At 38.6% G+C, this 17299-nt stretch overlaps 1 protein-coding gene across 1 annotated transcript; it reads left to right on the forward strand.

Moving 5' to 3' along the window:
* Window positions 1-7233: 7233 nt before the first annotated feature.
* LOC143849363 (methyl-CpG-binding domain-containing protein 5-like) lies at window positions 7234-9746 on the forward strand. The gene is made up of 3 exons (XM_077358370.1): window positions 7234-7675; window positions 9172-9300; window positions 9396-9746. The coding sequence occupies exons 1-3, from the start codon at window positions 7415-7417 to the stop codon at window positions 9594-9596; spliced, it is 591 nt and encodes a 196-aa protein (XP_077214485.1). The 5' UTR covers window positions 7234-7414; the 3' UTR covers window positions 9597-9746.
* Window positions 9747-17299: the final 7553 nt, after the last annotated feature.

A 17299-nucleotide genomic window follows, 5' to 3' on the forward strand; every position in this document is an offset into this window, starting at 1 on the left:
AAGCCCGGAATCCTCACCAATTGTTTGTTGATGTTTTGCACCCCGAACCACCTTTAGATTTTCAAGACTAGCGTTTGTATTTCTAGAATAACAATACACTAGAGAGGAAACTTTAAAAGAGGATAAAAAAGAATTTTGTAAAGGTTTCAAGAGAGTGAAAGTTGCTTTGAAATTTCTCAAATCTAAAGTCCCCACTTGTATTTTCGGATTCTTTATGAAATGGTGTGTTGTGCACTAAAAAGTGCCCCACTAACCACGCTGCGGTTGCACGGGTCCACCATTTGCCAAACCCACATGTGCTACAAAAGTATGAGAGAAGTGAGAAGTCCTCTATAAACCCTCTCTAACTTTTTATTATTCAATGTGGGACTAGGTTGCTTTTCCCGCAAGCACTTTTAACCTCTTTCAAAAGCAAAATAAAGTATTCTTTTATTTTCAAAGCTTTTTTGGCTATTTTATTTTGAAAATACTCTAACAATATATAGTAACACATTGAGCTTTGACATAGAATATATACACCGCCTTGTGGTTCATAGTTCACATAGTTTTTTTCTTGTCTAGATATGGGGTTTCGACTGTTTGACACTTTTTAAGTCTTTTTTTTATGGTCTGGATTGATTGAGGTGTACTAACAATTATGGGTCATATAGTTTATATGTGTGAGCAAGTGATAGACCCTCCAACCTCTTTGGCTGATGGTGTGGTACGTCATCATATAAACCCATATCTCCAATCTTATTGCCTTACCATAGACAGGAAGTGAAGATTCATTAGTGCACTAATAAATTCTTGAAATCTATTTTATTACTAGTTGGGAATCATTGAAGACCTGGATATTAGTTCTGTTGGGAAAATTGCCTTTTTTGCCATGGCACACTGGGGGAAGGCAAAATTGGAAACGGATTTAGATTTTTCGAAAAACCTAGATAAAAAACCCCTTCTATCTCACTATCTATTGTGTGGTAAGAGGGAGAGCTTGGTGTGAGGTGTGTCGGCTTCCTCAAGGTTAGGGCTTGGGCGCGCGCGCGCGAGAGAGAGAGAGAGAGAGAGAGAGAGAGAGAGAGAGAGAGAGAGAGATCTTTCTTGGGGTTTTCTCTTGGGATTTTCTTCTTAGGTTACTCTTTGTGTATGAGCTTGGTTAAGAGAAGCAAGGAAAGGGTTGCTGGGTTCTAGATTTAATCTATTGTAATCCTTGTATACTGTTTTCTCATAGTGAAGATCATGTTTCTCGCCGGTGGATGTAGGCTTGGCCGAACCACGTGAAATCTTGGTGTTCATCTTTTGGCTTGTGTTTATCTTTACTTTTCTGTTAATTTGTGCACAATCGAATTGAATTTGCCTGGCGGATTTTCTCAACAAGTTCCTTCTAAGTTTTCAACAATTCCAATCCAATGATCAATGCTCTGTACTCGACTTGATTGTTTGTATATTTGGCTTTTATCTGGAAGGCAAACTGTGGTTCTTTTCTTATGGGCGAAATCAATATGGTTCTTGTCCCAGCTGCACGATCAGTTTTTGACCCATCAAACAATAGGGTCTGTGGTGTTATATCGACGGTCATTAGATAGATTTCATAGCCAACGAAGATGGTTGATCAACCAAAAAGTCTGCTACTACTTGACCTATTGTTGAAGTATAAATGATTAAATAGCACCGACTCTAACAATCACAACTCTATCAGCTTAAGCTTTTGGAGTAGTTGGTTGTTTCACATGGTATAGCGCTATTGCCTAAAGCAGGTCCTAAGTTCAAAACCCAACAACTCCTTTATATTAAAAATCCACATATACGGCCAACACAAAAGAAGGGGCCACGAGTACATCCAACACAAAAAGGAGGGGCCACACGTGTGGTGCGGGGGTTGAAGTATAAATGATTGAATAACACTAACACCGACTCACCAACTCTAATAGCTTAAGCTTTTGGAGTAATTGGTTGTCTATAGGGTACATATGTTAAGCTAAACTTAGATAACGCCAGCATTCATTTATCGATCCTATTTCTCATTACCAGCTATGAAAAGCATGTATTTTATTACATCAATATATAATTGTTAACACGTGGCTTTCACACGGCAACAAATACTGCTGGGGTTTACACACTAAAAAATACCGGCGCAAACACAATGAAGCCTTTTCTTTCTAGGTGCAAAAGCCTTTTCTTGGGAAACCAAATAAAGAATTGTTGTGGAAACTTAGAAAATATTTTCCTTTCTTCCAGTTTCAACCACCTTCCTGCTGACCAAATAAGCATTTTAAGGGCTATTTGTTATAATGGGTTCAAACATTTATTTTTTCAAGATTTGTATTTGATGCTATTTGTTATAATGGGTTCAAACATGCTATTTTTTCATTCATGTTCGGTTTCTATTCTTCAATGCAGTATGAAATCGATTTCCTCCATGAGTGCCCGGAGCTCTCCTATATTTTTCTTTTAATAGTTGGAGAACGACTGTTTGCAGAATTTTTATTTTCATCTCACCAGCAATGGAAGGGGTTGTTGAACCATATAAAACAGGTACAGAGATATCTGACATACATTATTTTTTGTGTATTGGTCATTTGAATCATAGAATTGATGCTGAAATATCGTGATTCCTTTCCAAAACGCTTATAACGGAATAAGCAGCTCTCACAATAATATCGTCATTCCTTTCCAAAACGCTTATAACGGGATAAGCAATACCACATATCTCTATGATTTACTGTTCCGCAAAAAATAAAATTGTTTCTTATTCCTCACCACAATTTATAGCAGTCCTAAAACAAAAAAAATACCGTTTCGTTTTCCATTCATTTATTTATTGCTTGAATGAGTACAAAAATCTTCTCTTTCCCTATAGTTTCACATTGATCAACCTAATGCCCAATCAGTTTATCTAATTTAATTTTCTTGGTAACTTTTATAAATCATATTGGCCGCTTTTCTTTACTTTCACATTTTTCTGTCTTTGAATTCACTTTTTAAAAACTAATAAATAATATTCCCATAATTAGAATGAAAATAGTTTTTAAGCATATATTTTCTCTCGCCCACGGGTCTGCAACTAGTTAAATAAGTATTGGGCAATGTCATCTACAAGAAATTGGGTAACGATATACAAAGGAGAAAAGTTCAGTAGTCAACAGAAGACCACCTAATTGGACCATTCTCACGTAGAATTTTCTATATTGGCTGTTGATAGCTTCTCGAATAAAAGATAGGGCGTCCGATATCAGAACCAGGGAGGGAGGAGGATCTTTGCACACACCTGTTTGTCCTATCTGTTCGTGCGGTTGGACATTGTTCGTTCCTATGTCAGATTTTTAAGACAAAGACATGAGTCCAGTCAACTCCAAGCCGACCCAATTTCTACACCTTCCTCTCCATCATCATGGCCGTCGATTCGACCAAGATCCAACAGCTTCCATAAAGCCACCGATTGATAACAGGATAAGATGAGAAAGAGCATCCCTCTGTTTCGAGTTGCAGAAAAAAGGAAAGAATGCGTAAAAAATCGGGCGATGATAAATTCGCATCCGCTGTCGGATAATTCGCACCACTTGAACGTGAAGCGTTAAAGGCTGCCACAATTCCCGTTAAAAGCGGTGCGAATTTATCATCTCCCAAAAAAAGAAGAGAGAAAGACAGATCAGTCTTCTAACCTTCCAGAAAGCCCTCATTTCATGAGTTTTTATATGATGCCCGATCGGGCATGACCTTGAGAAAAGCGCCACCTTTGATATTTATCCCAACAGCAGCCCCTTTTTCATCTTTTTAAGGGGCTGCTGTTGGATCAAACATCAAGGGTGGCGCTTTTTTCAAGGTCATGCCCGATCGGGCATCATATAATTTCTCCTCATTTCATAAAGAAACCCTAGATAAACCATAGCTTTTACCTCCCTCTCTCCCTCTATCTCATTCGATGTTACGTGCCTTATAGGTCCCACTTGGAGTAAAATAAATTAGTTTTAATTTGGTTGTTTTTAGAGATTGCTTTCTTAGTTGATTGATTTGGGTAGGACTCTAGATTAGAGATTTTCTATAAATAATATGTACGCTTTCTTTCTTAAATCAATGAAGAAAATTATTCCAGAAAGTGTGTCGTTGTGCGCAAAGGAGGACTCGACAAGCCACTACATTAGCAGCGCATAAACCATGTTCGTCAATCAAGTTTGTTCAGTGGTCGTAACGTAATTGGTTAGTGGGGATGGAGTACTTGGGATCAGCAGAATTCAAACTACGGAACCAACTGGTTTCACCCCGGAGGAACAACATCCGGAGCAACGACCCCAACAGTTTGGAAGATATCTAGAGAAAAGGTTTTAGCACCAGTGTATCCTATGTACTGAAGTTTAGTCGAAGTTTCCCAATGGTGTAACGCCGAACCAAGTGCTCTCCCGCCGCCCCCTTCCTTCGCTGCGCTTAGGCAAAAAAACATGTTAAAGGGGTGAATTTATCCTAAAGAAGCGAACCACTCACAGAAACCGTTAAAGGGGGGGATCTTATCCGTTTACGGGGAAAATATTCCTTTCTGCCTAGGTAGAAAATTTCAGCATTGTGAGGCTTTTGTTTTCATCTCAATCAAACATTTAACATGATGAGCTTCCCACGTTGAGCTTCAAGAAAATCAAGACTCTGGTGGTTATCTAAATCGCTTCATGATTAATTAGCTCCAAAGGGACAGTAATAATAATGCATATCTATGTTCTAAATGACCCAATTTTTCTCACAAGCACGTTAGAATTTATGGATGGGTGAATTTTTGAAGTTTACAGATTTTTTTTATGGGCAAGGAAGATGTTTACAGATTATTTTGCTCAACATTGGGGAGAGAAAGTAGTGTTTGGACTACCTTTGTTGGTACTGCATCTAATTTCTGTCATACACGCTACTAATATGTACATTAATTAAAACTGATCATCTGATGGAGCCAACTGTGGAGGGGACACTGCCCAAATATCTCACTGGAGAATGGATTTCTGAATCTCAAGTAGGAATTAATTGGTTCGCTAGGATTATCCAATCGTTTAAGGTGTTGGTCGGCCCCTTGTAAATGACGAACTTTGTACGTGTCCCATTGTGGAGTTTGGGCCATACTACTAGTTCAGGTAGCTTGAGGACTACTAAATCAAGCCTCATCCATATTTTGTAGGAAATTTGGACAATTATTAGTCTTCTCTCTCTCTCTCTACTCACACCATCCGTAGGATTAAAGTTAGGTTCTATTAACCTTGTTTGGATTGCAAGAAAAGTTTGGAAAGGAAAATCTTTACCAGAATTTCTCACTATTCCATTATTTGATCACACATGAGAGAAAGTAGAACCAGTAGGATTCAAATTTTCTAAAACATGCAATTCTTACTTAAAATCCAAGAAACACTGTCTGGATAGCATACAACAGCTTGATCATGGACTCTATTTTACATTGTTTTCAAACTAAAACCGGGATTCTAAAATCCGCATATCCAAATGGCCCCTTAGAAAGTATTTTTCGATCAAAAACATTTTTCATGTAATCCAAACAGAGAGGGAGACCCATTTCAGGAAATTGCGTGGAACTAGAGCACCCTACTCAGATGAATTAAATGAATAAGAGGAGAATTTATATGATGGGTGGCCGTGAAAACACGTGAAGTCTAAAAAAGTAGGTACGGCCCACTTTTTTTTATGATCCAAACCGTTCATCTGTTTGGGCACAACGTAAATAGGTTGTGCCCCAAAAATCATTTCCATAGGATGATACTAGCCCTCCGATCTGAACTGATCTAAAAATGGAGATTTTCAAAAGTCATTTATGGAATCTTCTACAGATCGGAGGGCTAGGATCGTCCTATGGAAATGATTTTTGAGGCACAACCTATTTACGTTGTGCCCAAACAGATGAACGGTTTGGATCATAAAAAACAGTGGGCCGTACCTACTTCTTTTTAGACTTCACGTGTTTTCACGGCCACCCATCATATAAATTCTCGAATAAGAGAATCTTGTTAAAAAGTGAGCCTATGTGGTTGTTCTCTCATGCAACAGCCGGCCCACGAAATTCCTTTTGGAATGGTCCCTAGCAAATCCCACGGTGATATAAATCATTAATATAGGCGGCTAGGGCAGAACAAATGGTATTGATCTTGGTAGGGGTGTTCATTATTCGGTTATAACCGAATAACCGAACCGAACCGAATTGGTTTGGCCGGTTCGGTTCGGTTACTTTTTTTTGGAAATTTGGTTATTCGGGTTCAGTTTTGGTTATCTCAAAAAAAATCCGGTTAACCGAATAACCGAAATTATTGATAAAAAGCATTATTTTTTCAAAAAAAAGTGCTATATGAGCACTCCGTAGGATGATCAAAGCCGTCCATTTTATTGATCACAACTTAACTATCATTTTATTTTAAATATCGGTCGATTCAATTTTTCGGAGAACCAACCAAACGGTGAACCAACCAAATTAACGGCCATGATCACCATGAATGCAACATGTCTCGTGGGCCCGGCAAGGATAAGAGGGCCCAAGCCCCTTTACTAAAACAAGTCACACAAAATCCCCAAAAAATATACGCAGATAGCGAGTGAGATTTTCCCTCAATGCGTCCCTTCACATATAACGTCCTTCATGCATTGCATTAACAATGGACTCGTTGCCACTATCTCGGTGGAGATTTTCTTACCAATCATACACTATTCATTTATTTTCAATGGATATCCAGAACGTCCCTTAGCCTGTAACAATTCCTCCCCTTGATTCCATTCCGGTTTTTAACCGATAATTAAAATCAGACAAAATTGGACTCAGACACCGATTCCAATGCATGATCCGGCAATCCAAACGCACCACCAATAAAATTTCATCGGTTGGAATCAAACAGTTAGCATTTATGCCATTAATCTAGTCCCATGCACCTTAATCTAATTATCCAAATTAATGGGTTTTACCCTCTAAATATCGTTCGATGCATTTTTTTCGGTCAAGATCAAACGGTTAGGATAAACCCATATCACTCTAACGGAAAACAACCAAAATCAACGGCCCTGATCACCATACATGTAACATGTCTCGTGGGCCCGGCAAGAATAAGAAGGCCAAAGCCCCTTTACTAAAATAGGTCACACAAAATCCCAAAAAAATATACGCAGGCAGTGAGTGAGATTTTTCCACAATGCGTTATGCGTCCCTTCACATGTAACGTCCTCCATGCATCGCATCTATTAACAATGGACTCATTGCCAATATCTCAGTCCAGATTTTCTTAACAAATATACACTATTCATTTAATTTCACCGCCTCTTGCACCCCCCTTCAACCTTATTAAGAAAGAAGGGCAGCAGGAAATCGTTCTGGCTTGTCAGTTATCTCCCCCTTCACCTCATCGGCGCATTTTATACTCACCCCACTCCTTCCTGCCTTTGAATTTTAGCGTCAAAATCTATCTCTGAGATGGACTCTGACTCCACACCTTCCTCACGTGAACTTCTTCCTGTCAAACGTGAGCTTCTTCCTGTCAAACGTGAAATTCCGTCCGAACGCTTATTGGAATCGGATGCACCGGAGGACGATTCCATCAACACGCTCATGCCTCCTCGTACGGCGAAAGATCCAGTCGGAGAGGGAGTGATCACTGCAAGCGAGGGGCCGGATTGGTTGCCGGCGGGTTGGACGATGAAAGAAAAAATTAGAACTTCCGGCAAGAAGGACAAGGTATCGTCCTTCGAATTTTTTTTTTTTTTTATAAAACTATTAGAAAACCCTGGACAAAAACATATCTACAAGAAATTTATATGGTGGGAGACTGGGAGCCCTTATTGTTCCTTATTTTTCAAAAAGTATTGTACGGACAACATCATAGGATGATCCAAACCATGAGTAAGATGGAACACAATGTAAATAGGTTGTTGCTCAAAAATCATTTCCATAGGATGATCCCAACCCGCCGATCTATAGAGAACTGCATATTATGGAAACCTCTATAGATCGGAGGGCTAGTATCATCCTATGGAAATGATTTTTGGGGAACAACCTATTTACCTTGTGTTCCATCTTATGGACGGTTTGGATCATCCTATGATGTGGTCCATACAATACTTTTTGATAAAGTAAAGGACTATCGCCCTTACACCGTATAAAAACTCCTCTGTTATAAAGCCAACATCTCGGCCTTGTGATATTTTATGTGGTGTAGGCTGGTATAGTCTATTATTTTTCAAAAAGTACTTTTTGTACCGTCCATTTGATGGGCACCCTGTTGGATGATCCAAACCGCCTATTTGATGGGCACACCGTAGGAAGATGGAAACTATTGATTTGATAGGCCACAACGTAAATAAGGTGTGGCCCAAAAATCATTTCCATAGGATAATACCAACCCTCTGATCTATAGAGGAACTTCATATTATGGAAACCTATATAGATATGAGAGTTGGGATTATGTAGCATGATCCAAACCATCGATTTGATGGGCCACAACGTAAATAAGGTGTGGCCCAAAAATCACTTCCATAGGATAATCCCAACCCTCATATCTATATAGGTTTCCATAATATGAAGTTCCTCTATAGATCAGAGGGTTGGTATTATCCTATGGAAATGATTTTTGGGCCACACCTTATTTACGTTGTGGCCTATCAAATGGATAGTTTGGATCATCCTACGGTGTGCCATCAAATGGGCAGTTTGGATCATTCTCCCGTGTTCCCTTCAAATGGACGGTTTGGATCATCCTATGGTGTAGCTGTAGAGTACTTTTTGAAAAATAATGCAAATATACCGGCTTACACCATATAAAATCTCATTAAAGATGGATGTGGCCTTTATTTTTATTTTTTTTCAGAGAGAGGAAAATTTTCAAAGGATATAATAGGTAAAATAGGTAAAAGAGAAAATTTAAAGCTAATTAAGGTACAAAAATGTACCATCGGTAATGATAGAAAATTTGGGAGGGTTCTTGTAGATTTGTTTTGATATATGGGGTTTCTTGTAGTTTCCCTTTTTCTTTCCTTTCATGAATGGAGGCAAGAGGTGGCTAGTTTGACAATTTCCTTTTCATATATTACCAATATCATAAGTTGCATTTTGTATTTACTAAGTGGGTTTTAATTTGGGTTTCATGTCAATTTTCTGTTTTTTTTTGGAAAAATTATTTCTTGAATTGGTATGTTGTGGCTAATAAGCATGTGGAATTTTATTGGGTTATGTAGTTATATGTCGATCCTGTGTCCAACCGAAGATTCAGCTCAAAGAAGAAAGTTCTGGATTTTCTGAAAATAGAAGCTGTCCAAAGCCCGGGGCCTAAACCGAAGGCTGAGGAATCCATGGATGGCCACACTGTGAGTTCAAAAATTTATTTCTCTGCCATTTGAAGATCTATTAGAAACCAGTGTTTAACTGTTAGCCTTATCTATTTGCTTATGCTCATTTTCAGTCTTCTGGAAGCTCTCGGCTTCACTGTTCTCCCTCTACTATGGAGTTTGATTATGACGACGTGCCTGAGAAGGTCACATGGGTTTTAACTGACCCTGCTCAAGGATCGTGGACACCATTTCTTAGTGAAGGAAAGGTCTCTGAGTCAACCAAAAAAGAATGGGAAGTTGCCTTTGAGCGCCGTAGCTGCGGTCTCGATTGATTCAAAGATTATTTTCATACTGCCGCCTTTTTTTTTGTGATATGACCAGCACTTTGTTTTTTTTAGAGCCACATGCTGTACTAAATCTTTCTTTTGGCTATTCCTCTCTTGTTTGATTATCCGATATTGTCTCTTTTGCATATGATGAAGACAGACATTTTTCGATGCATTTTTTTTTAAAAAAATTTAGCCATTAGTTCTTAGGTAAGGCAGCTGGCTAGGCCTGCATCTCCCACTTGAATCATCTTGCTCATCTCGCACTAGATATCCCAGCGCTATATTTCCCATTTCTTTCTAAAATTTTCAATGAATTTCTCGCGTTGTGTGGAGATGATTTTATGGGCAAGGCCTCTTTACATTAGGGCCCAAGAAATGAACGGTTTGGATATTTGAACCAGTTGGGCCCAAGTTATTTTTTAAAAACTACACTTTTTCTAGGGTCTACCTTCTTCAACGATCTAGACCTTTCATTATTGGACCCGCCAACTGTTTGTGCTAAAAAAGAGAAGGGAAAAGAGAGATGACAGAGTACTAATTGTGGTAAAAGTCCATGTAGACAGAGACATGTAGGGTGGGGAACCAAAAGTGAGGAACAAGAATCAAAAGATATATATAGTGCCTAACTAGAAGACCTAGCAATTACATTTGGAACAATTACCAATGGGGGACAAACATTAGGCAAAATTATCAACAGGACCCATGCTTTTCAAAAATTATCAATGGCGGACAAAAGAGGTCTTATCAGTAAAAGCTGGACGAAAATGCCCTTTGGCATTTACAACACGTTTTGACCTTGGTTTTTCCTTCTTCCCTCTACTTTTACTTTTCCATTATCACCTTTTTTATTTTTTACCCTACCAGTCATCTTCCTCCTTGTTCAGCCACCATTGTTGTTGGCAAATCTTGAAAACTTGAATGTTGAGTTCTTACCATCTATGTCTTTGTATTTAGGTTTTGTTTTTTTGTTTTTTTGTTTTTTTTTTTTGGGTTTTGCACTATTTTTCATTCCTCTGTTTCTGATTTATCTTGTTTAGGGTTTAAGCTATTTTTTTTAGGATGAGTTCTGGAGATAATGCATGGATGGCTTCACTCACTTTTTTGGAAGACAAGTGGTTGTATAAGAAAAAGTTGATGTAATACATGAATGGATGGCTACACATTTTTTGATTTACTTAAATTTTTATTTTTTTTGTAATACACAAATTGGGGTGTAATACATGAAGCACATTTAATGAAAACAACATCCATTTCTTTTGTTATTTCTATTATGAGCGAAATTGTAATGCCATTAGAAGAGTTGCTATAAACAGGGGGTTTTGTTACAGAAGGGGTTTATCAACTCTCTGGAAGGGGGTTAATAACTCTCAAAAGTAGGGTTACCAATTTCCGAATTGGCATATCAAGTGCTTGAAAATTGGCCGAGAGTACTGGAGTTTTGGAAGAGGGTTTTCAAGTCTCTAGGAATGGGGTTCTCTAGTATAAAAAATGGGGTTACTTATTTTCGAATGGGGTGATCAAGTCCCTGAAAATTGGCCAAGGGTACTAGAGTTTTGGAAGGGAGTTTTCAAGTCTCTGAGATTGGGGTTATCAAGTATCAAAATGGGGTTACCAATTTCCGAATGGGCTTATCAAGTCCCTGAAAGTTGGCCTAGGGCACTAGAGTTTTGGAAAAGGAGTTTTCAAGTATTTGGGATTGGGGTTATCTAGTATCAAAATGGGGTTACCAATTTATGAATGAGCTTATCAAGTCCCTTAAAATTGCCCAAGGGTACTAGGGTTTTGGAAGGGGGTTTTCAAGTTTCTGGAGTTGGGGTTATCTAGTATCAAAATGGGGTTACCAAATTCCGAATGAGCTTATCAAGTCCCTTATGAACACGTTTTTACTTCATGTTTTTTTCACTCGTTCATTTTCACATTTTTTTCTTTCTACCGTACGATTCATCTTCCTCATCCTCCATTGAAAGGGAGAAGGAGAAATGCAAAACCCTTAAAATAAATGGAAAACAAAACCTAGATATTGAGAGATAGATGGGAATGAACTCACATTTCAAATTTTCGAGTTTTCCCACCTCCAATGGTGGCTAAATGATGAAGAAGATGACTGGTAAGGTAAAAAAACAAAGTTAAAAATAAAAAAGTAAAAAAGAAGAAGAGGGAAATAAGAGAGAAGAGGGAAAAGTGGAAAACCAAAACGTGTTGCTTAAGAAAAGGACATTTTTGTCCAGCTTTTAATGACAAGACCTCGTTGATAATTTCTGAAAAGCATGAGTCATGTTGATAATTCCACCTAATTTTTGTCCCCATTGGTAATTGATCCATTACATTTAAAAAAAGGCTACTAACATGAGGCAAATCAGGATGCTATTTTACTTGCTCAGTGTGAATCCGCTGACCATTTCAACTCACATGAGGCATTTGGACGGGCAAATAGCCGGAAACAAAAATCCTAGTCAACAGAAATTAATGTTATCCGTCATCCGACACTCGCCATTTTTAATAATGGCACTCCTCACTTTATACGACCCTTTCTTCGTTTGCGGGGCCACCTTTCTTGTAGGCCCACTAATAGATGATGTTCATGCGTGCATGCATCTTCGTCAGAACACCATTTTTTTTTTTTAATTCATCCTATGTGGCTGTTCTCTCGTGCAACAGCCGGTTTGCGAAATGCCTTATGTGATGGTCCCTAGCAAATCACATATAATTAATTTTTAATTAGAAGTGAATAAGTAACACCTTTGACAGCTCGGCTTTCGAGCTGACGTTGAGCAGGTGACGTGGATGCTTTCCATACCCAACACGCGCAAGATAGCCACCTCAGCTCATTGCCGCTCGGCGCTCGAGCAGTATAAACTAGAGATTTTATCCTAACCCTCTGATCTATGAAGGAAGTGAACATTATGAAAACCTCTATGGGTCGGAGGGTTAGGATCTGGAAATGATTTTCTGGGCACAACATATTTACGTTATGAACCCCGAAAAGTGAACGGTACAATACTTTTTGAAAAATACAAGAGTATACAGTCACACATCATATAATTTCTTATGCAACCTCTCTCTCTCTCTCTCTCCAAGCAGTATCATGCAGATGTTCCAGATGATAATTTTATGATCCCACGCTGCCCCACATGTGCTACAAAGCAAGAGAGAAGTGATAAGTCCTTTATAAACCCCTCTCTAACTTTTTACTTTTCAATGTGGGACTATGTTGCTTTTCCCACATGCACTTTTCACCTCTTTCAAAAAGCACCATTTTGCGAAATAAAACGTTCTTTAATTTTCAAAACCTTTTCGAGAACTATTTTATTTTTAAAATACTCTAATAATATATAGTAAGCCATTGAGCTATGATTTATAGAATATATACACTACCTCGTGGTTCATATTTCAAATATTTTTTTTCTTCTCCAGATATGGGATTTCGACTGTTTTGCTCTTTTTTAAGTCTTTTTATGGTCTAGATTGATTGAGGTGCGGTAGCAATTTTGGGTCATACAGTTTATATATGTGAGCAAATGATCTGCCATCCCACCTCTTTGGCTGATGGTGTAGTACCTCATCATATAAACCCATATCTCAGTCTTCTTGCCTTATCATAGATATAGAGAGAGAGAGAGAGAGAGAGAGGTTTCTGGTGCGAATTTTCGATGGGGAATCACTGGAGCACTCGAATTACAGGCCGAGAGCCCCCTTCATAGTGTTTCTCCCTTAGGTATATGCCGGAGAGCTCAGATTTTAGGCTTCAGTTTTCTTGAAATTGAGCCACTTAAGTAGTTCTAAATTTGAATAGCTGGATTTGTAAAATTTTCGTTGCTATTGGACCAGAAATTTATGTGTTTTTTGGTAGCCGTTCTAGTTCGATTTGTTGTACTTGTCCATTTTGTAATTATTTGTGTTTCTTTTACTGGAAATTTCGTTACTGCCAGTGGTTTATAGTGGCAGTATTTATCTTGGATTTAAAGGTGATTCTTGTTTAGTTCTCTTTTCTGCCTTGGTAGAAAATTTCAGCATAGTGGGTACCAAGATTTTGTTTTCATCTCAATCAAACATTTAGCATGATTAGCTTCCGGTAAAGTTGAGCTTCAAGAAAAACAGGACTTCGGTGGTTATCTAAATGGCTTCATGTTTAGCTCCAAAGGGACTGTGATAAGAATGCATATCTATGTTGTAAATGACCCAATTTTTCTCAGAAGCACATTAGAATTTATGGGTGGGTGAATTTTTTAAGCTGTTTACAGATATATATTTGTTTTTTTGCAAGGAAGATGTTTACAGATTATTATGCTCAACATTGGGGTAGAGAAGGTAGTCTTTGGTCCACCTTTACTGGTGCTGCGTCTAATTTCTGTCATACAAATTATTAATATGTACATTAATTGAAACAGATCATTTGATGGAGCCAACTGTGGAGGGGGCATTATTCCCCAAATATCGATCTCATTGGAGAATGGATTTCTGAATCTCAAGTAGGAATTAATTGGATGGCTAGGATTATCCAATTGTTTTAAATGTTGGTCGGCCCTTGTTAATGACGAACTTTGTACATGTCGCATCGTGGAGTTTGGGCCATACTGCCAGTTAAGGTAGCTTGAGGAAAATTTGGACAATTATTAGTCTCTCTCTCTCTCACCACCCGTAGGGTTAAAGTTAGGTTCTATTAACCTTGTTTGGATTGTAGGAAAGGTTTGGAAAGGAAAATCTTTCCAAAATTTCTTACTATTCCATTATTTGATTACGCATGAGAGAAACGAGAACCAGTAGGATTCAAGTTTTATTTAGAAAGACCTTGACAATATCCCTTAAGTAGTCCATATCCATATGAATTTCTTCAAAATTATGAAAAGAAAATTAAAAATTCCTTAGGGTCCCTTTGGATGCGTGGATTTTAGAGTCTTGGATTTCCTCAAAATCCTAGATGGAAGATGAGAAAAGGAGACTGTCTGTTTAGATTTCACGCCCTTCTTTTTCAGTCGAGCCAAAGAGCAGGAGATCGTCCTGTTTCTACATTTTAGATATCTCATGATTGGGGGTAAATTTCTAAAACCTGCAATTCTTACTTAAAATCCAAGAAACATTGTCCGGATAGCATACAACAGCTTGCATATCCAAATGGTCCCTTAAAAAATATTTTCTATCAGAAATGTTTTTAAGAATTCCTGGAATCCAAACAGGGAGGGAGACCTATTTCAGAAAATTGCGTGGAACTAGAGCAGCCTCTTTGATGAATTAAATGAATAATAAAATCTGTTAAAAAGTGAGCCTATGTGGTTGTTCTCTCATGCAACAGCCGACCCACAAAATGGCAATGGTCCCTAGCAAATCCCACCGTGATATAAATCACTAATATAGGCGGGTAGGGCAGACCTAATGGTAATCATCTTAGTATGAAGGCTTTGAGCTACTTAGAAAATCCAGGTTCTAGCTTGTAAAATCCAAGATTTTATAATCCTAGATTATAAAATCCTTGTATCCAAATGGCACATGAATGATTGAATGTTCTTCAGGTTCTTCTGGTCAAGGTTGGACAATTACCATTAACGACAATAATATATAGTCAGCTAGCACCGACCAAATGATACTAGGGCTGTGTTTGGATTGATGGAATTAGGAATGAGAATCCATATCATTTTTTTTGAAAAGGGCAACAGAATATATATATATATATATATATATATATATATATATATATATATATATATATATATATATATGTAAAAACAGAACCGAGGTGGTCCTGAAGGAACAAAGATAATACAAAGATAGCAGTGCAATAATTCAAGGAGGTAGATGGTCAAAGCACTCAAACGCGGCCCGAAAGGCTCCTTTCTTGGCAAGGGTGTCTGCTTCCGCATTGGCTGATCTCCTGACATGGCGAAAAACTATTGAGGAGCCCTTAGCTCTGTCCTCAATTTCCTCTAAGAGAGGCAAAAATCGCCAAGGGGGAGAAGCGTTGCCCGAAAGCCAGCGAATAACATTTAAGGAATCCCCTTCGACGATAATGTTGTCGCACTCCAGACTAGGCATCGAGAGAAGCCCGCTATGAACGGCTCGGACCTCTGCCTCGTTTGAGTCTGCCACTCCGATAGGCCCCGAGTAGGCCCAGAGGACTTCCTCTTTGTGGTTTCTACATAACCCCCCTACTCCTGCCATTCCTGGATTGCCGATAGACGATCCGTCAAAGTTAAGTTTCAGGGACCCCGGAGGAGGAGGAATCCAGGAGGGGAGGATTTTCACTTTGGTAGCCGATTCCAAGCATATGATTGACCATCCTTCCCAGAGATCGAAAGCTGAAACAAAACGAAACAGAGGAAGGCTTCGAGCCCAGGATATGACCGCAGCTATCAACTGAATATAAATCCAATAGGGGGATCTAGCCTTCCCTTCAAAGATACGAGCATTCCTCTCTTTCCACAAGAACCACCATGAGGCCAGGAGACACATCTTCCACAGCGTTCTGCCTTTCCTTTTCCAAGGAGTCCAGGCCCAACTCTGAATGAATTCAGCCATAGAGTTGGAGGGGACCCAACTGATTCCAAAACGAGAAAAAATAAGACCCCAAATATGACGAGCAACCTTACAGTGTATGAAAAGGTGGTCAATGGATTCCCCAGCGGATAAACATAGAGGACAGTGATCTACCAACCACATTTCTCGCTTCCTCAAAAAATCCATAGTTTGAATGCGGCCCCAGCTAACCGACCACCCAAAGAAAGCAACTCTCGGAGGGCAAGATTGTCTCCAAACCGAGGAGGACACGTGCTCCACTAAAGAAGGGATCAGATGGTTATAAAAAGATTTGACTGAAAATATCCCCGAAGGATTCCATATCATACTTCGACACCTATTCCTATTCTTCCTAACCCTAAACATTATAAGGAAAAAAATTAAAATAAAATTTTTAATTGAAAAATTTTTAGTAAAAAATTCCATTCCAACTGAGGCGGAATCAGAATACCACTTCTTGGGGGCAAGAAACAGATTCAACACTTTTCCCCACTAAACCCACCCTGTATCAATTACGCCCCTTGGTTCCATTCCTTTTTTTAACCAAACATCAAAATCAGGCAAAATTGGACTCAGACCCCGATTCCAATGGATGATCCCGGCAATCCAAACGCGCCATCAACAAAATTTCATCGGTTGGAATCAAACGGTTAGCATTTATGCTATTAATCTAGTCCTGACCACCTAATCTAACTATCCAAATTAAGGGATTTTACCCTCTAAATATCGGTTGATGCAATTTTTCGAGGAACCAACCAAATCGACTGCCATGATCACCATACATGCAACATGTCTCGTGGGCCCGGAAAGGATAGGAGGGCCCAAGCCCCTTTACCAAAACAGGTCACACAAGATCCCCAAAAAATATAGGCAGGCAGTTAGTGAGATTTTTCCTCAATGCATCCCTTCACACTTGACGTCCTTCATGCATTGCATCTATTAACAATGGACTCATTGCCACTATCTCAGTCGAGATTTTCTTACCAAATATACACTAGTCATTTAATTTCAATGCATATCCTAACGGTCCCTTAGCCACTTTGAAAAGTCAGGTATTAGCTTGTAAAATCCAAGATTTTATAATCCCTTTGGATTGATGGGATTAGGAATCAGAATCCTTATCATACTTCAATACCTATTGCAATTCTCTCTAAACATTATAAGGGAAAAAAATTAAAATAAATTTTTTAATTGAAACT

This window comes from Tasmannia lanceolata, unplaced genomic scaffold (assembly GCF_043159265.1).
Source record: "Tasmannia lanceolata isolate RefF3 unplaced genomic scaffold, GAP_Taslan_0.1 ptg000018l, whole genome shotgun sequence".
Classification (NCBI taxonomy): domain Eukaryota; kingdom Viridiplantae; phylum Streptophyta; class Magnoliopsida; order Canellales; family Winteraceae; genus Tasmannia; species Tasmannia lanceolata.

Excerpts from the sequence above, each read along its gene's own strand:
- LOC143849363 (XM_077358370.1), top strand. The coding sequence starts at position 7,415 with ATGGACTCTGACTCCACACCTTCCTCACGTGAACTTCTTCCTGTCAAA. Across the intron at positions 7,676-9,171 it reads CTTCCGGCAAGAAGGACAAG|TTATATGTCGATCCTGTGTC; the intron begins GTATCGTCCTTC and ends TGGGTTATGTAG. Across the intron at positions 9,301-9,395 it reads AATCCATGGATGGCCACACT|TCTTCTGGAAGCTCTCGGCT; the intron begins GTGAGTTCAAAA and ends GCTCATTTTCAG.